At 43.2% G+C, this 25165-nt stretch overlaps 1 protein-coding gene across 1 annotated transcript in view; it reads left to right on the top strand.

Moving 5' to 3' along the window:
• The window catches only part of SCARA3 (scavenger receptor class A member 3), a 105393-nt gene that overhangs the window by 31857 nt on the left and 48371 nt on the right, over positions 1-25165 (top strand). The window contains exon 2 of the mRNA XM_063915009.1: positions 5832-5906. Coding sequence (XP_063771079.1) covers positions 5832-5906 — 75 coding nt within the window. The remainder of the gene's footprint in view (positions 1-5831; positions 5907-25165) is intronic.

Below are 25165 nucleotides of genomic sequence, written 5' to 3' on the forward strand. Positions count from 1 at the left end.
ATCCAGCTGGTGCAGAGCACATCCCATCCCTCCTTCCCTTTTATGCTCTAAGAAATCTTATGCCAGGTGATAGGCAAACGCAAGGGGGGTTTCCGGTTGCCCAGAAACCCTTTCCTCTTGGACAGCAGTTCAAATTATAGACAGACAGCAACAGCAAGTGGTAACAGCTTCTTCTATGAAGTTTGCTGTGTGTGTGGATCTGAGTCAACTCAATCAGTGCACTTGACCAGAGAGTAGCTTCCAGGAAGAAGAGACAGGAGCCTAACCATGAGGTGGGAGAATGTGTGCTTAGAAAATGCAATTCTGTCTCCTACTGGTTCTGTTATGTTGTATATTTATTCATTTTGGGATGTTTAATATTTTCCTGACCATTTATTTTATTTATATTGGTTAAATATGTTTGATATACTGTAGGCTATACTATAGACTATAGTGTTATATTAATACTGTATTCCATACAGTATCCAATGTATAAAAAGATCAATGTATACATTACTGTCCAAGGTTGGTTCTAGGTTCTACTGATCCCCCAGACTCCCTCACTTGCTCCAATGTTCTGCAGAGCGGGAGATTGTGGATTGCATTTGGAAACCCCCCCTCTAAAAATCCTGCGTTTGCCACTGCGGGTCCCTAGTTAACTGCGTGTAACATGCACAAGCTAGGAATGGTCTGACGCGTGAAATTAAAATGATTTCACAGCGTCGTTCTGATATAAGAATTCATTTGGCTATATTACTTAGTGCGCCTCGTGTAAGTCTTCTACAGTAGGTTTCATACATTTGCCATTTTTTTTCAGCCATTTCTATTAAAGGTAGAAAATTAGTTGCTAGATTCATCTCCCTGTGTTTAGGAGAACATTGGGGAGATTTATCAAAGATTGGAGAGAAATAAAGTACCAACCAATCAGCTAATAGCTGTCATTTTATAAATGCAGCCTGTAAAATTAGTTAGGAGCTGATTGGTTGGTACTTTTATCTCTCTCCGGGATTTGATAACTCTTCCCCCTTGTTCCAGCTTGCTGGGACTGACTTAATAACCTCATGTCTGTCTGTGTGAAGAATATGCCTGTGAACTTACCTTCTTCAATATCCAGTACATGGCTTGCTGGGACACTCACCTTCTTCAATGTACAGTACATGGCTTGCTGGGACACTCACCTTCTTCAATGTACAGTACATGGCTTGCTGGGACACTCACCTTCTTCAATGTACAGTACACGGCTTGCTGGGACACTCACCTTCTTCAATGTACAGTACACGGCTTGCTGGGACACTCACCTTCTTCAATGTACAGTACATGGCTTGCTGGGACACTCACCTTCTTCAATGTACAGTACACGGCTTGCTGGGACACTCACCTTCTTCAATGTACAGTACACGGCTTGCTGGGACACTCACCTTCTTCAATGTACAGTACATGGCTTGCTGGGACACTCAACTACTTCAATCTACAGTACATGGCTTGCTGGGACACTCACCTTAAATGTACAGTACATGGCTTGCTGGGACACTCACCTCCTTCAATATCCAGTACATGGCTTGCTGGGACACTCACCTCCTTCAATATCTAGTATATGGCATGCTGGGACACTCACCTACTTCAAATGTACAGTACATGGCTTGCTGGGACACTCACCTCCTTCAATATCCAGTACATGGCTTGCTGGGACACTCACCTCCTTCAATATCTAGTATATGGCTTGCTGGGACACTCACCTACTTCAATGTACAGTACATGGCTTGCTGGGACACTCACCTTCTTCAATGTACAGTACATGGCTTGCTGGGACACTCACCTCCTTCAATATCTAGTATATGGCTTGCTGGGACACTCACCTACTTCAATGTACAGTACATGGCTTGCTGGGACACTCACCTCCTTCAATATCCAGTACATGGCTTGCTGGGACACTCACCTACTTCAATGTACAGTACATGGCTTGCTGGGACACTCACCTACTTCAATGTACAGTACATGGCTTGCTGGGACACTCAACTACTTCAATCTACAGTACATGGCTTGCTGGGACACTCACCTTAAATGTACAGTACATGGCTTGCTGGGACACTCACTTCAGTGTACAGTACATGGTTTGTTGGGACACTCACCTTCTTCAATATCCAGTACATGGCTTGCTGGGACACTCACCTCCTTCAATGTACAGTACATGGCTTGCTGGGACACTCACCTTCTTCAATGTATAGTACATGGCTTGCTAGGACACTCACCTCCTTCAATGTACAGTATATGGCTTGCAGGAACATTAACCTTCTATGTACAGTACATGGCTTGCTGGGACTCTCACCACCTTCAATGTACAGTACATGGCTTGCTAGGACACTCACCTACTTCAATGTACAGTACATGGCTTGCTGGGACACTCACCTACTTCAATGTACAGTACATGGCTTGCTGGGACACTCACCTCCTTCAATGTACAGTACATGGCTTGCTGGGACACTCACCTCCTTCAATGTACAGTACATGGCTTGCTGGGACACTCACCTCCTTCAATGTACAGTACATGGCTTGCTGGGACACTCACCTACTTCAATGTACAATACATGGCTTGCTGGGACTCTCACCTCCTTCAATGTACAGTACATGGCTTGCAGGAACATTAACCTTCTATGTACAGTACATGGCTTGCAGGAACATTAACCCTCTATGTACAGTACATGGCTTGCTGGGACACTCACCTCCTTCAATGTACAGTACATGGCTTGCTGGGACACTCACCTACTTCTATGTACAGTACATGGCTTGCTGGGACACTCACCTCCTTCAATGTACAGTACATGGCTTGCTGGGACACTCACCTCCTTCAATGTACAGTACATGGCTTGCTGGGACACTCACCTACTTCAATGTACAGTACATGGCTTGCTGGGACACTCACCTCCTTCAATGTAAAGTACATGGCTTGCTGGGACACTCACCTACTTCAATGTACAGTACATGGCTTGCTGGGACACTCACCTTCTTCAATGTACAGTACATGGCTTGCTGGGACACTCACCTCCTTCAATGTACAGTACATGGCTTGCTGGGACACTCACCTCCTTCAATATCTAGTATATGGCTTGCTGGGACACTCACCTACTTCAATGTACAGTACATGGCTTGCTGGGACACTCACCTCCTTCAATATCCAGTACATGGCTTGCTGGGACACTCACCTCCTTCAATATCTAGTATATGGCTTGCTGGGACACTCGCCTACTTCAATGTACAGTACATGGCTTGCTGGGACACTCACCTACTACAATGTACTGTACATGGCTTGCTGGGACACTCACCTCCTTCAATATCCAGTACATGGCTTGCTGGGACACTCACCTACTTCAATGTACAGTACATGGCTTGCTGGGACACTCACCTACTTCAATGTACAGTACATGGCTTGCTGGGACACTCACTTCAATGTACAGTACATGGCTTGCTGGGACACTCACTTACTTCAGTGTACAGTACATGGTTTGTTGGGACACTCACCTCCTTCAATATCCAGTACATGGCTTGCTGGGACACTCACCTCCTTCAATGTACAGTACATGGCTTGCTGGGACACTCACCTTCTTCAATGTACAGTACATGGCTTGCTGGGACACTCACCTACTTCAATGTATAGTACATGGCTTGCTAGGACACTCACCTCCTTCAATGTACAGTATATGGCTTGCAGGAACATTAACCTTCTATGTACAGTACATGGCTTGCTGGGACACTCACCTCCTTCAATGTACAGTACATGGCTTGCTGGGACACTCACCTACTTCAATGTACAGTACATGGCTTGCTGGGACACTCACCTCCTTCAATGTACAGTACATGGCTTGCTGGGACACTCACCTCCTTCAATGTACAGTACATGGCTTGCTGGGACACTCACCTACTTCAATGTACAGTACATGGCTTGCTGGGACACTCACCTACTTCAATGTACAGTACATGGCTTGCTGGGACTCTCACCTCCTTCTATGTACAGTACATGGCTTGCAGGAACATTAACCTTCTATGTACAGTACATGGCTTGCTGGGACTCTCACCTCCTTCAATGTACAGTACATGGCTTGCTGGGACACTCACCTCCTTCAATGTACAGTACATGGCTTGCTGGGACACTCACCTCCTTCAATGTACAGTACATGGCTTGCTGGGACACTCACCTCCTTCAATGTACAGTACATGGCTTGCTGGGACACTCACCTACTTCAATGTACAGAACATAGCTTGCTGGGACACTCACCTACTTCAATGTACAGTACATGGCTTGCTGGGACACTCACCTACTTCAATGTACAGTACATGGCTTGCTGGGACACTCACCTACTTCAATGTACAGTACATGGCTTGCTGGGACACTCACCTCCTTCAATATACAGTACATGGCTTGCTGGGACACTCACCTTCTTTAATGTACTGTACATGGCTTGCTGGGACACTCACCTCCTTCAATGTACAGTACATGGCTTGCTGGGACACTCACCTACTTCAATGTACAGTACATGGCTTGCTGGGACACTCACCTACTTCAATGTACAGTACATGGCTTGCTGGGACACTCACCTCCTTCAATATACAGTACATGGCTTGCTGGGACACTCACCTTCTTCAATGTACAGTACATGGCTTGCTGGGACACTCACCTCCTTCAATATCCAGTATATGGCTTGCTGGGGCACTCACCTTCTTCAATGTACAGTACATGGCTTGCTGGGACACTCACCTTCTTCAATGTACAGTACATGGCTTGCTGGGACACTCACCTCCTTCAATATCCAGTACATGGCTTGCTGGGACACTCACCTACTTCAATGTACAGTACATGGCTTGCTGGGACACTCACCTCCTTCCATGTACAGTACATGGCTTGCTGGGACACTCACCTTCTTCAATGTACAGTACATGGCTTGCTGGGACACTCACCTCCTTCAATGTACAGTATATGGCTTGCTGGGACACTCACCTTCTTCAATGTACAGTACATGGCTTGCTGGGACACTCACCTACTTCAATGTACAGTACATGGCTTGCTGGGACACTCACCTCCTTCAATGTACAGTACATGGCTTGCTGGGACACTCACCTTCTTCAATGTACAGTACATGGCTTGCTGGGACACTCACCTCCTTCAATGTACAGTACATGGCTTGCTAGAACATTCACCTTCAATGTACAGTTTACTAATCTCCTATCTTCAATTCTGTGCAATGGGGATCATTCAGTCCTGAACGCAGCCGCTACATTCGCACGCGGGGATGTGCCCAAAGGTTCAGCGCGCTTGCAGTGGCTATAGTGCGCGTCCCGTCACTATGCGATTGTTTCCCGGAAGGATGCAATCGCATAGTGATTGACAGGCGACGGACAAGGAGGGAGGGGGCTGTAAACACAGACATGCCATGGCCGTTTCCAAGGCCGGACGATGACGTCACCTGCGTTTCCGACATGCTGCGTAGGCAGGGGTCAACCTCTAAATTATGCAAAATCTGCGACAATACTAACATTCTGGGGACCGCCCAGCACAGGGCAAGGCCTCCCAGTATGTGTGGTGCCATTTGCGATCGCATCACCACACATACAGATCCATACAGACGCACAGATGTGCTCACATAGGAGGCCATATTGAGACAAATAACCTGCACCTCTTAGGAGTGATGGGTGCGTCCCAGTGGCAATTGAATAGGCGTCCCGTGCCGTGCTACACTACATTCAAATATTATATCTTGTAACTACTGTATAATAATTGTTCAGGAGTAGTAACTTTATAACCAGAATAGAATATGGAGCTGTATACTAGACTTGTATATATGTGCTATAAAAAGAAGCAGATTTATTTTGTCTTTCAGACGAGGAACTTATACAAGAAGAGGATGACATGCCTTCCTCTAGATACAGGCAAAATGGTAAGAATACAGTATATCTCTAGTTGTGTCTAGTCCACTGGTGCCACTTGCCTTACCACCATTCTTCTGGGTTTATCTCCCCATAGACATTGTACATAGAAATAGGCTTAGTCAAACAAGTTTTACACTTCTTATGATATAAGGTCAAAGGTCGACCCAGATAACAATGGTGGTCATTCCGAGTTGTTCGCTAGCTGCATTCGTTCGCTGTGCAGCGATGAGGCAAAAAAAAGTCACTTCTGCGAATGAATGCGCACGCACGTCGTACTATTACAATGAACGATGTAGTTTTACACAGGGTCTAGCGAAGCTTTTCAGTCGCACCGGCAGCCGCAGAGTGATTGACAGGAAGTGGGCGTTTCTGGGTGGCAACTGACCGTTTTCAGGGAGTGTTCGAAAAAAAACGCAGGCGTGCCAGGGAAAACGCAGGCGTGGCTGGGAGAACGCAGGGCGTGTTCATGACGTCAAAACAGGAATTGAACAGTCTGAAGTGATCGCAAGTGCTGAGTAGGTCTAAAGCTACTCTCAAACTGCACAACATTTTTTTGTAGCCGCTCTGCGATCCTTTCGTTTGCACTTCTGCTAAGCTAAAATACACTCCCAGTGGGAGGCGGCATAGCGTTTGCACGGCTGCTAAAAACTGCTAGCGAGCGAACAACTCGGAATGACCACCAATGTCACTGAGCGACGCATTTAGATTATTTCAGTGATCATACATAGGGCCCGATTCAAACCTGATCGCTGCTGTGCGTTTTCAAACAGCGGGCGATTATCGAACAACTGCAATGCACATGCACGTTGACAAACAGCGACGGGATGGTGCGAAAATTTAAATCGCACGGCTGTTCGCAAGCTGATTGACAGGAAGAGGACGTTTGTGTGGTGGTAAGTGGCCATTTTCAGGGAGTGTCAGGGAAGACGCAGACGTTCCCAAGCGATTTCAGGGAGGGTGTGTGACGTCAGCTCCGGCCCCGATCAGCCTGTTCTCATCGCACTGGAGCGGTAAGTATGGAGCTGCGCACACACTGCACACACTGCACAGAATAGGAAAACATTTGATAGTGAGTGTGATGGGAACGGTTTTGCAGATGTCCGCTGACTGAGGGGAATTTTGGCACAGCGTACACATGCGATCACACACTTGTGCGGGGCGAATTTACACTCCCCCTGGGCGGCGACTTCCTGATCGCAGGACAGCGTAATTTGCAGCACAGCGATCAGGTCTGAATCTGGCCCATAGCGTATGTGCCTAACATCCTGTTGAATAAATTTTACACATCTATTGTCTCGTGATTGTTTGCACTATAGTATATTCCTTGTTACTATTGTTATAAAACACACTGCGGCTCATGTAGATTGGATGCACTTTATGCAATAAACACAATCGTGAAATGCGTAGTAAAAGATTGTGCTTTTGTGCGCAGGCTGACCTGGTCGAATCTCACACTGCGTCCAGCGCTACACCGGGACCATATGTGTTGTAGATTTACACCAGGAGACACAGGAGCATATATGTTCTATATTTACAGAACCCCAGGAGAAACAGGAGCATATATGTTATATATTTACAGAACCCCAGGAGAAACAGGAGCATATATGTTCTATATTTACAGAAGCCCAGGAGAAACAGGAGCATATATGTTCTATATTTACAGAACCCCAGGAGAAACAGGAGCATATATGTCCTATATTTACAGAACCCCAGGATAAACAGGAGCATATATGTTCTATATTTACAGAGCCCCAGGAGAAACAGGAGCATATATGTTCTATTATTTACAGAACTTCAGGAGAAACAGGAGCATATATGTTCTATATTTACAGAACCCCAGGAGAAACAGGAGCATATATGTTCTATATTTACAGAACCCCAGGAGAAACAGGAGCATATATGTTCTATATTTACAGAAGCCCAGGAGACACAGGAGCATATATGTTCTATATTTACAGAACCCCAGGAGAAACAGGAGCATATATGTTCTATATTTACAGAACCCCAGGAGACACAGGAGCATATATGTTCTATATTTACAGAAGCCCAGGAGAAACAGGAGCATATATGTTCTATATTTACAGAACCCCAGGAGAAACAGGAGCATATATGTCCTATATTTACAGAACCCCAGGAGAAACAGGAGCATATATGTTCTGTTATTTACAGAACTTCAGGAGAAACAGGAGCATATATGTTCTATATTTACAGAACCCCAGGAGAAACAGGAGCATATATGTTCTATATTTAAAGAGCCCCAGAAATAACAGGAGCATATATGTTTTATATTTACAGAACCCCAGGAGTAACAGGAGCATATATGTTCTATATTTAAAGAGCCCCAGGAGTAACAGGAGCATATATGTTTTATATGTACAGAACCCCAGGAGAAACAGGAGCATATATGTTCTATATTTACAGAACCCCAGGAGAAACAGGAGCATATATGTTCTATATTTAAAGAGCCCCAGGAGTAACAGGAGCATATATGTTCTATATTTACAGAACACCAGGAGACACAGGAGCATATATGTTCTATATTTACAGAGCACCAGGAGAAACAGGAGCATATATGTTCTATTATTTACAGAACTTCAGGAGAAACAGGAGCATATATGTTCTATATTTACAGAACCCCAGGAGAAACAGGAGCATATATGTTCTATATTTACAGAACCCCAGGAGAAACAGGAGCATATATGTTCTATATTTACAGAACCCCAGGAGACACAGGTGCATATATGTTCTATATTTACAGAACCCCAGGAGACACAGGAGCATATATGTTCTATATTTACAGAACCCCAGGAGACACAGAAGCATATATATTCTATATTTACAGAGCCCCAGGAGAAACAGGAGCATATATGTTCTATATTTACAGAACCCCAGAAGAAACAGGATCATATATGTTCTATATTTAAAGAGCCCCAGAAATAACAGGAGCATATATGTTTTATATTTACAGAACCCCAGGAGTAACAGGAGCATATATGTTCTATATTTAAAGAGCCCCAGGAGTAACAGGAGCATATATGTTTTATATTTACAGAACCCCAGGAGAAACAGGAGCATATATGTTCTATATTTACAGAACCCCAGGAGAAACAGGAGCATATATGTTCTATATTTAAAGAGCCCCAGGAGTAACAGGAGCATATATGTTCTATATTTACAGAACACCAGGAGACACAGGAGCATATATGTTCTATATTTACAGAACCCCAGGAGACACAGGAGCATATATGTTCTATATTTACAGAACCCCAGGAGAAACAGGAGCATATATGTTCTATATTTACAGAACCCCAGGAGAAACAGAAGCATATCTCCTATATAATAGCCCAGATCTGTGATCTTGTGATTCATTTGCTAACGCTGGGCGGAGTCACAACAGTGGGCGGAGTTAGTCAAATGAGTCACAGATCTGGCCAAATCTATAGGACACTAGGAGCAGCTGCAGAAGCAGATAGTATAGGCACAGGCAGGGGTGCATACCTCCCAGCTTTCACACACACACACACACACACACACACACACACACACACACACACACACACACACACACACACACCGAAAAGGGGGCGTGGCTTCGCGGGAGGGCCCCGTTTTTCGTCAGTGAGGGGGCATGCCCAGCGCTCTGTGAGCTGCTGGCATGCCCCCAGGGGCTGATTATGAGTCCGGGGGGCACAGGGTACTTGAGACAGGGGAGCCCTATCTCATTGCTGTGCCTGCTGTGGGTTGGGAGCGTGGCCTGATCGCGGGATGCGAGGCCACGCCCCATTATGCAAATTCCTGGATTTTTTTTTTTTTTTTTTTTTTTTATGGTATTTTGGCCCCTCAGCTAGGGGTAAATCCAGAGGAGGTGGTCGCTCCCCCCTACACACCCGCACAGGCAGAAGAAAGCAGGGAGACTGCTGCCTCCCTGCAACACCACAGACCTGCCAATACGTAGCAGCGTGTGCTGACTGTAGCACAATGCTGCCGTTGTTGCTGGGGGAGCTTCTGAGCTGGGACAGAGCTACTCGAGCCGGGGGGACCCCTAAAACTGTAGGGCCAACGGTACGTTCCGCCTGCCCCCCCCCCCCCTTAATCCGGCTCTGCTGCTGGAACCCCCCCTTAATCCGTACCCCCTGATGCCCCCTCTCCCTCTGTCTCCACTATTCACCGCTGCTCTGCTAAGCAGAACAGCGAGTACAGGAGCTTTCCAACTGCCCCCCCCCCACCGCAGGACACTGCAACCCGCGGGTGGGACAGCGGGACAGACCCCAAAAAATGGGACTGTCCCGCGAAAATTGGGACATTTGGGAGGTATGGGGGTGTGTGAGGGGGTATGCCATACTTGACCCCCACATCAGCATACTCAGCAGGGTCTCTCTGGCAGGGAGGAGCGTCACATTCTGGCACACTCCACGCTTCTTAGCTGTAGTTTTGTGGGTCACCAGCCGCTGTGCACTTTCCGTACTGCCTCTGTTATCTCCAGCCCCTGCGACCCCACCGCTAGCTGCAGCGCTGCCACCCGCAGTGAGTTGCGCCCAGCTACTTCACACACTTTAGCCGGCGGGTAGCGCTGCAGAAGTCCGCGCTGCTTGCAGGCTCTGACCCCCTCCTCCCTCCAGCATCAGCGTCTCCTGGGAGCTAACCAGTCACTCCCAGTCTCCCCTTACCATAGTGCCCAGCAGCCGTGAGGTCCGCGCCACGTGCATGCTATGACCCCCTCCTCCCTCCAGCCGCAGCATCTCCTGGGGGCTAACCAGTCACTCCCAGTCTCACCTTACCACAGTGCCCGGCAGCTGCGCGAGGTCTGCGGTGTGTGACTGAGGAGGGGGGGAGTGATGCGGACGGGCAGAGGAAGCAGGAATACAGCCTAAGAGAGTCAGCCATGCCAAGTCTCCACCAGCAGCAGATGCCAACAGGTTGGAGTGGAACAGCAGCAGCCAGCAGCAGTGACTCCGGTAAGACACATCTGTCTGTCACCACTGTTCTGTCCCTAATACCAATCTCTCCCGTGCCCTGTGTTCTGTCATGTCCCTGTAACCCCTGGCCTTGACCTGCCACCCTTATCCTGGCCCTTTCACCCTTATCCTGGCCCTTTCACCCTTATCCTGGCCCTGTCACCCTTATGCTGGCCCTGCTACCCCTATCCTGGCCCTGTCACCCCTGTGCTTGCCCTGTCAACCCTATACTGGCCCTGACACCCCTGTCCTGGTCCTGCCGCCCCTACACTGACCATGTCACCCCTATCCTGTCCCTGTCATTTCTGTCCTGGCCCCGTCGCCCATGTCCTGGCCCCGTCACCCCTGTCCTGGCCCCGTCACCCCTGTTCTGACCCTGTCACCCCTGTTCTGACCCTGTCACCCCTGTCCTGGCCCAGTCAACCCTGTTCTGACCCTGTCACCCCTGTCCTGGCCCTGTTACTGCATACCCTCCAACTACCTTTTTGGCAGGTACAGTACCCGCAGCACCTCCAGACCTCTCCCCAATGCACCACACCTCCGCACCTTCCCCTCCACCACATGCGGCACTCCACTCCTCCCCCACATGCTGTGCCTCCAGACCCCCTACACCACCCGCGGCTCCCACTCCTCCGCCCCTTCACCACCCCCAGCAATCTCCAGGCCCCCTCCACCATTCACCCCCCTTATATGTCTCCCCCACACCTGCCCCCCTCCACCCGCAGAATCTGCAGACACCCTCCTCCATCCGCGGTCCCCCCCTCACCCACCCCTCCCCCACCAATGGCACCCCCGCACCTGCCCCACCACCACCTGCAGCACCTCTGGACCTCCTTCCCCATCTGCCGCAACACCCGTACCTGCCCCTCCCCTACCCATGGCGCCTACGGACCCCTTCCCCCACCAGTGGCACTCCCGCCCCTTCCCATCCCACAGCACCTCCGGAACCCTTCACCCATCTGCAACATCCCCACACCTGCCCCTCCCCCACCAATGGCACCCCTGCCCCTCCCCCACCTGCAGTGCCTCCGGACCCCTCCCCCATCTGCATCCCCCACTCCTCTGCCCCTCCCCCACCCGCAGCACCTCCCAACCCTTCCCCATCCGGGCCCCACCCCCACTTCCGCCCCCCCCTCCATCCGCAGCATCTACAGACACCATCCGCAGTACCCCCCGCACCCGCTACATTCTGTACATTGTGGCCTGCAGGTGCTGTTCACGCCGTCGCAAGGGGCTGCGCCTCCTTCACCATCGCACACCCTTTCATTGTGCAATATTTAACCACTAACAAAGGAATGCAGGTGATACTCCATATAACACAAATATTGAACCCCAGAAAGGCATGCAAGGGTTAAGGGGGCGTAGCCCCTTGCGACGGTGTGAAGAGCGCCCGTAGGGCGCGATGAAGCACCTAGTATGTCCTATATTTACAGAACACCAGGAGACACAGGAGCATATATGTTCTATATTTACAGAACCCCAGGAGACACAGGAGCATATATGTTCTATATTTACAGAACCCCAGGAGAAACAGGAGCATATATATTCTATATTTACAGAACCCCAGGAGACACAGGAGCATATATGTTCTATATTTACAGAGCCCCAGGAGTAACAGGAGCATATATGTTCTATATTTACAGAGCCCCAGGAGAAACAGGAGCATATATGTTCTATAGTAACAGAACCCCAGGAGAAACAGGAGCATATATGTTCTATATTTACAGAACACCAGGAGACACAGGAGCATATATGTTCTATATTTACAGAACCCCAGGAGAAACAGGAGCATATATGTTCTATATTTACGGAGAAACAGGAGCATATATGTTCTATATTTACAGAACCCCAGGAGAAACAGGAGCATATATGTCCTATATTTATTATTTACAGAACACCAGGAGACACAGGAGCATATATGTTCTATATTTACAGAACCCCAGGAGACACAGGAGCATATATGTTCTATATTTACAGAACCCCAGGAGAAACAGGAGCATATATATTCTATATTTACAGAGCCCCAGGAGAAACAGGAGCATATATGTTCTATATTTACAGAACCCCAGGAGAAACAGGAGCATATATGTTCTATATTTAAAGAGCCCCAGAAATAACAGGAGCATATATGTTTTATATTTACAGAACCCCAGGAGTAACAGGAGCATATATGTTCTATATTTAAAGAGCCCCAGGAGTAACAGGAGCATATATGTTTTATATGTACAGAACCCCGGGAGAAACAGGAGCATATATGTTCTATATTTACAGAACCCCAGGAGAAACAGGAGCATATATGTTCTATATTTAAAGAGCCCCAGGAGTAACAGGAGCATATATGTTCTATATTTACAGAACACCAGGAGACACAGGAGCATATATGTTCTATATTTACAGAACCCCAGGAGACACAGGAGCATATATGTTCTATATTTACAGAACCCCAGGAGACACAGGAGCATATATGTTCTATATTTACAGAACCCCAGGAGAAACAGGAGCATATATGTTCTATATTTACAGAACCCCAGGAGAAACAGGAGCATATATATTCTATATTTACAGAGCCCCAGGAGAAACAGGAGCATATATGTTCTATATTTACAGAACCCCAGGAGAAACAGGAGCATATATATTCTATATTTACAGAGCCCCAGGAGAAACAGGAGCATATATGTTCTATATTTACAGAACCCCAGGAGAAACAGGAGCATATATGTTCTATATTTAAAGAGCCCCAGAAATAACAGGAGCATATATGTTTTATATTTACAGAACCCCAGGAGTAACAGGAGCATATATGTTCTATATTTAAAGAGCCCCAGGAGTAACAGGAGCATATATGTTTTATATGTACAGAACCCCAGGAGAAACAGGAGCATATATGTTCTATATTTACAGAACCCCAGGAGAAACAGGAGCATATATGTTCTATATTTAAAGAGCCCCAGGAGTAACAGGAGCATATATGTTCTATATTTACAGAACACCAGGAGACACAGGAGCATATATGTTCTATATTTACAGAACCCCAGGAAAAACAGGAGCATATATGTCCTATATTTACAGAACCCCAGGAGAAACAGGAGCATACATGTTCTATATTTACAGAGCACCAGGAGAAACAGGAGCATATATGTTCTATTATTTACAGAACTTCAGGAGAAACAGGAGCATATATGTTCTATATTTACAGAACCCCAGGAGAAACAGGAGCATATATGTTCTATATTTACAGAACCCCAGGAGAAACAGGAGCATATATGTTCTATATTTACAGAACCCCAGGAGACACAGGAGCATATATGTTCTATATTTACAGAACCCCAGGAGACACAGGAGCATATATGTTCTATATTTACAGAACCCCAGGAGACACAGAAGCATATATATTCTATATTTACAGAGCCCCAGGAGAAACAGGAGCATATATGTTCTATATTTACAGAACCCCAGAAGAAACAGGATCATATATGTTCTATATTTAAAGAGCCCCAGAAATAACAGGAGCATATATGTTTTATATTTACAGAACCCCAGGAGTAACAGGAGCATATATGTTCTGTATTTAAAGAGCCCCAGGAGTAACAGGAGCATATATGTTTTATATTTACAGAACCCCAGGAGAAACAGGAGCATATATGTTCTATATTTACAGAACCCCAGGAGAAACAGGAGCATATATGTTCTATATTTAAAGAGCCCCAGGAGTAACAGGAGCATATATGTTCTATATTTACAGAACACCAGGAGACACAGGAGCATATATGTTCTATATTTACAGAACCCCAGGAGACACAGGAGCATATATGTTCTATATTTACAGAACCCCAGGAGAAACAGGAGCATATATGTTCTATATTTACAGAACCCCAGGAGAAACAGAAGCATATATGTCCTATATTTACAGAACACCAGGAGACACAGGAGCATATATGTTCTATATTTACAGAACCCAAGGAGACACAGGAGCATATATGTTCTATATTTACAGAACCCCAGGAGAAACAGGAGCATATATATTCTATATTTACAGAACCCCAGGAGACACAGGAGCATATATGTTCTATATTTACAGAGCCCCAGGAGTAACAGGAGCATATATGTTCTATATTTACAGAGCCCCAGGAGAAACAGGAGCATATATGTTCTATAGTTACAGAACCCCAGGAGAAACAGGAGCATATATGTTCTATATTTACAGAACACCAGGAGACACAGGAGCATATATGTTCTATATTTACAGAACCCCAGGAGAAACAGGAGCATATATGTTCTATATTTACGGAGAAACAGGAGCATATATGTTCTATATTTACAGAACCCCAGGAGAAACAGGAGCATATATGTCCTATATTTATTATTTACAGAACACCAGGAGACACAGGAGCATATATGTTCTATATTTACAGAACCCCAGGAGACACAGGAGCATATATGTTCTATATTTACAGAACCCCAGGAGAAACAGGAGCATATATATTCTATATTTACAGAACCCCAGGAGAAACAGGAGCATATATATTCTATATTTACAGAGCCCCAGGAGAAACAGGAGCATATATGTTCTATATTTACAGAACCCCAGGAGAAACAGGAGCATATATGTTCTATATTTAAAGAGCCCCAGAAATAACAGGAGCATATATGTTTTATATTTACAGAACCCCAGGAGTAACAGGAGCATATATGTTCTATATTTAAAGAGCCCCAGGAGTAACAGGAGCATATATGTTTTATATGTACAGAACCCCAGGAGAAACAGGAGCATATATGTTCTATATTTACAGAACCCCAGGAGAAACAGGAGCATATATGTTCTATATTTAAAGAGCCCCAGGAGTAACAGGAGCATATATGTTCTATATTTACAGAACACCAGGAGACACAGGAGCATATATGTTCTATATTTACAGAACCCCAGGAGACACAGGAGCATATATGTTCTATATTTACAGAACCCCAGGAGAAACAGGAGCATATATGTTCTATATTTACAGAACCCCAGAAGAAACAGGAGCATATATGTTCTATATTTAAAGAGCCCCAGGAGTAACAGGAGCATATATGTTCTATATTTACAGAACACCAGGAGACACAGGAGCATATATGTTCTATATTTACAGAACCCCAGGAGACACAGGAGCATATATGTTCTATATTTACAGAACCCCAGGAGAAACAGGAGCATGTATATTCTATATTTACAGAACCCCAGGAGACACAGGAGCATATATGTTCTATATTTACAGAGCCCCAGGAGTAACAGGAGCATATATGTTCTATATTTACAGAGCCCCAGGAGAAACAGGAGCATATATGTTCTATAGTTACAGAACCCCAGGAGAAACAGGAGCATATATGTTCTATATTTACAGAACACCAGGAGACACAGGAGCATATATGTTCTATATTTACAGAACCCCAGGAGAAACAGGAGCATATATGTTCTATATTTACGGAGAAACAGGAGCATATATGTTCTATATTTACAGAACCCCAGGAGAAACAGGAGCATATATGTCCTATATTTATTATTTACAGAACACCAGGAGACACAGGAGCATATATGTTCTATATTTACAGAACCCCAGGAGACACAGGAGCATATATGTTCTATATTTACAGAACCCCAGGAGAAACAGGAGCATATATATTCTATATTTACAGAGCCCCAGGAGAAACAGGAGCATATATGTTCTATATTTACAGAACCCCAGGAGAAACAGGAGCATATATGTTCTATATTTAAAGAGCCCCAGAAATAACAGGAGCATATATGTTTTATATTTACAGAACCCCAGGAGTAACAGGAGCATATATGTTCTATATTTAAAGAGCCCCAGGAGTAACAGGAGCATATATGTTTTATATGTACAGAACCCCAGGAGAAACAGGAGCATATATGTTCTATATTTAAAGAGCCCCAGGAGTAACAGGAGCATATATGTTCTATATTTACAGAACACCAGGAGACACAGGAGCATATATGTTCTATATTTACAGAACCCCAGGAGACACAGGAGCATATATGTTCTATATTTACAGAACCCCAGGAGAAACAGGAGCATATATGTTCTATATTTACAGAACCCCAGGAGAAACAGAAGCATATATGTCCTATATTTACAGAACACCAGGAGACACAGGAGCATATATGTTCTATATTTACAGAACCCCAGGAGACACAGGAGCATATATGTTCTATATTTACAGAACCCCAGGACAAACAGGAGCATATATATTCTATATTTACAGAACCCCAGGAGACACAGGAGCATATATGTTCTATATTTACAGAGCCCCAGGAGACACAGGAGCATATATGTTCTATATTTACAGAGCCCAAGGAGACACAGGAGCATATATGTTCTATATTTACAGAACCCCAGGAGACACAGGAGCATATATGTTCTATATTTACAGAACCCCAGGAGAAACAGGAGCATATATGTTCTATATTTACAGAACCCCAGGAGAAACAGGAGCATATATATTCTATATTTACAGAGCCCCAGGAGAAACAGGAGCATATATGTTCTATATTTACAGAACCCCAGGAGAAACAGGAGCATATATATTCTATATTTACAGAGCCCCAGGAGAAACAGGAGCATATATGTTCTATATTTACAGAACCCCAGGAGAAACAGGAGCATATATGTTCTATATTTAAAGAGCCCCAGAAATAACAGGAGCATATATGTTTTATATTTACAGAACCCCAGGAGTAACAGGAGCATATATGTTCTATATTTAAAGAGCCCCAGGAGTAACAGGAGCATATATGTTTTATATGTACAGAACCCCAGGAGAAACAGGAGCATATATGTTCTATATTTACAGAACCCCAGGAGAAACAGGAGCATATATGTTCTATATTTAAAGAGCCCCAGGAGTAACAGGAGCATATATGTTCTATATTTACAGAACACCAGGAGACACAGGAGCATATATGTTCTATATTTACAGAACCCCAGGAAAAACAGGAGCATATATGTCCTATATTTACAGAACCCCAGGAGAAACAGGAGCATACATGTTCTATATTTACAGAGCACCAGGAGAAACAGGAGCATATATGTTCTATTATTTACAGAACTTCAGGAGAAACAGGAGCATATATGTTCTATATTTACAGAACCCCAGGAGAAACAGGAGCATATATGTTCTATATTTACAGAACCCCAGGAGAAACAGGAGCATATATGTTCTATATTTACAGAACCCCAGGAGACACAGGAGCATATATGTTCTATATTTACAGAACCCCAGGAGACACAGGAGCATATATGTTCTATATTTACAGAACCCCAGGAGACACAGAAGCATATATATTCTATATTTACAGAGCCCCAGGAGAAACAGGAGCATATATGTTCTATATTTACAGAACCCCAGAAGAAACAGGATCATATATGTTCTATATTTAAAGAGCCCCAGAAATAACAGGAGCATATATGTTTTATATTTACAGAACCCCAGGAGTAACAGGAGCATATATGTTCTGTATTTAAAGAGCCCCAGGAGTAACAGGAGCATATATGTTTTATATTTACAGAACCCCAGGAGAAACAGGAGCATATATGTTCTATATTTACAGAACCCCAGGAGAAACAGGAGCATATATGTTCTATATTTAAAGAGCCCCAGGAGTAACAGGAGCATATATGTTCTATATTTACAGAACACCAGGAGACACAGGAGCATATATGTTCTATATTTACAGAACCCCAGGAGACACAGGAGCATATATGTTCTATATTTACAGAACCCCAGGAGAAACAGGAGCATATATGTTCTATATTTACAGAACCCCAGGAGAAACAGAAGCATATATGTCCTATATTTACAGAACACCAGGAGACACAGGAGCATATATGTTCTATATTTACAGAACCCAAGGAGACACAGGAGCATATATGTTCTATATTTACAGAACCCCAGGAGAAACAGGAGCATATATATTCTATATTTACAGAACCCCAGGAGACACAGGAGCATATATGTTCTATATTTACAGAACCCCAGGAGACACAGGAGCATATATGTTCTATATTTACAGAACCCCAGGAGACACAGGAGCATATATGTTCTATATTTACAGAACCCCAGGAGAAACAGGAGCATATATGTTCTATATTTACAGAACCCCAGGAGAAACAGGAGCATATATATTCTATATTTACAGAGCCCCAGGAGAAACAGGAGCATATATGTTCTATATTTACAGAACCCCAGGAGAAACAGGAGCATATATATTCTATATTTACAGAGCCCCAGGAGAAACAGGAGCATATATGTTCTATATTTACAGAACCCCAGGAGAAACAGGAGCATATATGTTCTATATTTAAAGAGCCCCAGAAATAACAGGAGCATATATGTTTTATATTTACAGAACCCCAGGAGTAACAGGAGCATATATGTTCTATATTTAAAGAGCCCCAGGAGTAACAGGAGCATATATGTTTTATATGTACAGAACCCCAGGAGAAACAGGAGCATATATGTTCTATATTTACAGAACCCCAGGAGAAACAGGAGCATATATGTTCTATATTTAAAGAGCCCCAGGAGTAACAGGAGCATATATGTTCTATATTTACAGAACACCAGGAGACACAGGAGCATATATGTTCTATATTTACAGAACCCCAGGAAAAACAGGAGCATATATGTCCTATATTTACAGAACCCCAGGAGAAACAGGAGCATACATGTTCTATATTTACAGAGCACCAGGAGAAACAGGAGCATATATGTTCTATTATTTACAGAACTTCAGGAGAAACAGGAGCATATATGTTCTATATTTACAGAACCCCAGGAGAAACAGGAGCATATATGTTCTATATTTACAGAACCCCAGGAGAAACAGGAGCATATATGTTCTATATTTACAGAACCCCAGGAGACACAGGAGCATATATGTTCTATATTTACAGAACCCCAGGAGACACAGGAGCATATATGTTCTATATTTACAGAACCCCAGGAGACACAGAAGCATATATATTCTATATTTACAGAGCCCCAGGAGAAACAGGAGCATATATGTTCTATATTTACAGAACCCCAGAAGAAACAGGATCATATATGTTCTATATTTAAAGAGCCCCAGAAATAACAGGAGCATATATGTTTTATATTTACAGAACCCCAGGAGTAACAGGAGCATATATGTTCTGTATTTAAAGAGCCCCAGGAGTAACAGGAGCATATATGTTTTATATTTACAGAACCCCAGGAGAAACAGGAGCATATATGTTCTATATTTACAGAACCCCAGGAGAAACAGGAGCATATATGTTCTATATTTAAAGAGCCCCAGGAGTAACAGGAGCATATATGTTCTATATTTACAGAACACCAGGAGACACAGGAGCATATATGTTCTATATTTACAGAACCCCAGGAGACACAGGAGCATATATGTTCTATATTTACAGAACCCCAGGAGAAACAGGAGCATATATGTTCTATATTTACAGAACCCCAGGAGAAACAGAAGCATATATGTCCTATATTTACAGAACACCAGGAGACACAGGAGCATATATGTTCTATATTTACAGAACCCCAGGAGAAACAGGAGCATATATATTCTATATTTACAGAACCCCAGGAGACACAGGAGCATATATGTTCTATATTTACAGAGCCCCAGGAGTAACAGGAGCATATATGTTCTATATTTACAGAGCCCCAGGAGAAACAGGAGCATATATGTTCTATAGTTACAGAACCCCAGGAGAAACAGGAGCATATATGTTCTATATTTACAGAACACCAGGAGACACAGGAGCATATATGTTCTATATTTACAGAACCCCAGGAGAAACAGGAGCATATATGTTCTATATTTACGGAGAAACAGGAGCATATATGTTCTATATTTACAGAACCCCAGGAGAAACAGGAGCATATATGTCCTATATTTATTATTTACAGAACACCAGGAGACACAGGAGCATATATGTTCTATATTTACAGAACCCCAGGAGACACAGGAGCATATATGTTCTATATTTACAGAACCCCAGGAGAAACAGGAGCATATATATTCTATATTTACAGAACCCCAGGAGAAACAGGAGCATATATATTCTATATTTACAGAGCCCCAGGAGAAACAGGAGCATATATGTTCTATATTTACAGAACCCCAGGAGAAACAGGAGCATATATGTTCTATATTTAAAGAGCCCCAGAAATAACAGGAGCATATATGTTTTATATTTACAGAACCCCAGGAGTAACAGGAGCATATATGTTCTATATTTAAAGAGCCCCAGGAGTAACAGGAGCATATATGTTTTATATGTACAGAACCCCAGGAGAAACAGGAGCATATATGTTCTATATTTACAGAACCCCAGGAGAAACAGGAGCATATATGTTCTATATTTAAAGAGCCCCAGGAGTAACAGGAGCATATATGTTCTATATTTACAGAACACCAGGAGACACAGGAGCATATATGTTCTATATTTACAGAACCCCAGGAGACACAGGAGCATATATGTTCTATATTTACAGAACCCCAGGAGAAACAGGAGCATATATGTTCTATATTTACAGAACCCCAGAAGAAACAGGAGCATATATGTTCTATATTTAAAGAGCCCCAGGAGTAACAGGAGCATATATGTTCTATATTTACAGAACACCAGGAGACACAGGAGCATATATGTTCTATATTTACAGAACCCCAGGAGACACAGGAGCATATATGTTCTATATTTACAGAACCCCAGGAGAAACAGGAGCATGTATATTCTATATTTACAGAACCCCAGGAGACACAGGAGCATATATGTTCTATATTTACAGAGCCCCAGGAGTAACAGGAGCATATATGTTCTATATTTACAGAGCCCCAGGAGAAACAGGAGCATATATGTTCTATAGTTACAGAACCCCAGGAGAAACAGGAGCATATATGTTCTATATTTACAGAACACCAGGAGACACAGGAGCATATATGTTCTATATTTACAGAACCCCAGGAGAAACAGGAGCATATATGTTCTATATTTACGGAGAAACAGGAGCATATATGTTCTATATTTACAGAACCCCAGGAGAAACAGGAGCATATATGTCCTATATTTATTATTTACAGAACACCAGGAGACACAGGAGCATATATGTTCTATATTTACAGAACCCCAGGAGACACAGGAGCATATATGTTCTATATTTACAGAACCCCAGGAGAAACAGGAGCATATATATTCTATATTTACAGAGCCCCAGGAGAAACAGGAGCATATATGTTCTATATTTACAGAACCCCAGGAGAAACAGGAGCATATATGTTCTATATTTAAAGAGCCCCAGAAATAACAGGAGCATATATGTTTTATATTTACAGAACCCCAGGAGTAACAGGAGCATATATGTTCTATATTTAAAGAGCCCCAGGAGTAACAGGAGCATATATGTTTTATATGTACAGAACCCCAGGAGAAACAGGAGCATATATGTTCTATATTTACAGAACCCCAGGAGAAACAGGAGCATATATGTTCTATATTTAAAGAGCCCCAGGAGTAACAGGAGCATATATGTTCTATATTTACAGAACACCAGGAGACACAGGAGCATATATGTTCTATATTTACAGAACCCCAGGAAAAACAGGAGCATATATGTCCTATATTTACAGAACCCCAGGAGAAACAGGAGCATACATGTTCTATATTTACAGAGCACCAGGAGAAACAGGAGCATATATGTTCTATTATTTACAGAACTTCAGGAGAAACAGGAGCATATATGTTCTATATTTACAGAACCCCAGGAGAAACAGGAGCATATATGTTCTATATTTACAGAACCCCAGGAGAAACAGGAGCATATATGTTCTATATTTACAGAACCCCAGGAGACACAGGAGCATATATGTTCTATATTTACAGAACCCCAGGAGACACAGGAGCATATATGTTCTATATTTACAGAACCCCAGGAGACACAGAAGCATATATATTCTATATTTACAGAGCCCCAGGAGAAACAGGAGCATATATGTTCTATATTTACAGAACCCCAGAAGAAACAGGATCATATATGTTCTATATTTAAAGAGCCCCAGAAATAACAGGAGCATATATGTTTTATATTTACAGAACCCCAGGAGTAACAGGAGCATATATGTTCTGTATTTAAAGAGCCCCAGGAGTAACAGGAGCATATATGTTTTATATTTACAGAACCCCAGGAGAAACAGGAGCATATATGTTCTATATTTACAGAACCCCAGGAGAAACAGGAGCATATATGTTCTATATTTAAAGAGCCCCAGGAGTAACAGGAGCATATATGTTCTATATTTACAGAACACCAGGAGACACAGGAGCATATATGTTCTATATTTACAGAACCCCAGGAGACACAGGAGCATATATGTTCTATATTTACAGAACCCCAGGAGAAACAGGAGCATATATGTTCTATATTTACAGAACCCCAGGAGAAACAGAAGCATATATGTCCTATATTTACAGAACACCAGGAGACACAGGAGCATATATGTTCTATATTTACAGAACCCAAGGAGACACAGGAGCATATATGTTCTATATTTACAGAACCCCAGGAGAAACAGGAGCATATATATTCTATATTTACAGAACCCCAGGAGACACAGGAGCATATATGTTCTATATTTACAGAACCCCAGGAGACACAGGAGCATATATGTTCTATATTTACAGAACCCCAGGAGACACAGGAGCATATATGTTCTATATTTACAGAACCCCAGGAGAAACAGGAGCATATATGTTCTATATTTACAGAACCCCAGGAGAAACAGGAGCATATATATTCTATATTTACAGAGCCCCAGGAGAAACAGGAGCATATATGTTCTATATTTACAGAACCCCAGGAGAAACAGGAGCATATATATTCTATATTTACAGAGCCCCAGGAGAAACAGGAGCATATATGTTCTATATTTACAGAACCCCAGGAGAAACAGGAGCATATATGTTCTATATTTAAAGAGCCCCAGAAATAACAGGAGCATATATGTTTTATATTTACAGAACCCCAGGAGTAACAGGAGCATATATGTTCTATATTTAAAGAGCCCCAGGAGTAACAGGAGCATATATGTTTTATATGTACAGAACCCCAGGAGAAACAGGAGCATATATGTTCTATATTTACAGAACCCCAGGAGAAACAGGAGCATATATGTTCTATATTTAAAGAGCCCCAGGAGTAACAGGAGCATATATGTTCTATATTTACAGAACACCAGGAGACACAGGAGCATATATGTTCTATATTTACAGAACCCCAGGAAAAACAGGAGCATATATGTCCTATATTTACAGAACCCCAGGAGAAACAGGAGCATACATGTTCTATATTTACAGAGCACCAGGAGAAACAGGAGCATATATGTTCTATTATTTACAGAACTTCAGGAGAAACAGGAGCATATATGTTCTATATTTACAGAACCCCAGGAGAAACAGGAGCATATATGTTCTATATTTACAGAACCCCAGGAGAAACAGGAGCATATATGTTCTATATTTACAGAACCCCAGGAGACACAGGAGCATATATGTTCTATATTTACAGAACCCCAGGAGACACAGGAGCATATATGTTCTATATTTACAGAACCCCAGGAGACACAGAAGCATATATATTCTATATTTACAGAGCCCCAGGAGAAACAGGAGCATATATGTTCTATATTTACAGAACCCCAGAAGAAACAGGATCATATATGTTCTATATTTAAAGAGCCCCAGAAATAACAGGAGCATATATGTTTTATATTTACAGAACCCCAGGAGTAACAGGAGCATATATGTTCTGTATTTAAAGAGCCCCAGGAGTAACAGGAGCATATATGTTTTATATTTACAGAACCCCAGGAGAAACAGGAGCATATATGTTCTATATTTACAGAACCCCAGGAGAAACAGGAGCATATATGTTCTATATTTAAAGAGCCCCAGGAGTAACAGGAGCATATATGTTCTATATTTACAGAACACCAGGAGACACAGGAGCATATATGTTCTATATTTACAGAACCCCAGGAGACACAGGAGCATATATGTTCTATATTTACAGAACCCCAGGAGAAACAGGAGCATATATGTTCTATATTTACAGAACCCCAGGAGAAACAGAAGCATATATGTCCTATATTTACAGAACACCAGGAGACACAGGAGCATATATGTTCTATATTTACAGAACCCCAGGAGAAACAGGAGCATATATATTCTATATTTACAGAACCCCAGGAGACACAGGAGCATATATGTTCT

Source organism: Pseudophryne corroboree, chromosome 4 (genome assembly GCF_028390025.1).
Source record: "Pseudophryne corroboree isolate aPseCor3 chromosome 4, aPseCor3.hap2, whole genome shotgun sequence".
In the NCBI taxonomy this organism is placed as follows: Eukaryota; Metazoa; Chordata; class Amphibia; order Anura; family Myobatrachidae; genus Pseudophryne; species Pseudophryne corroboree.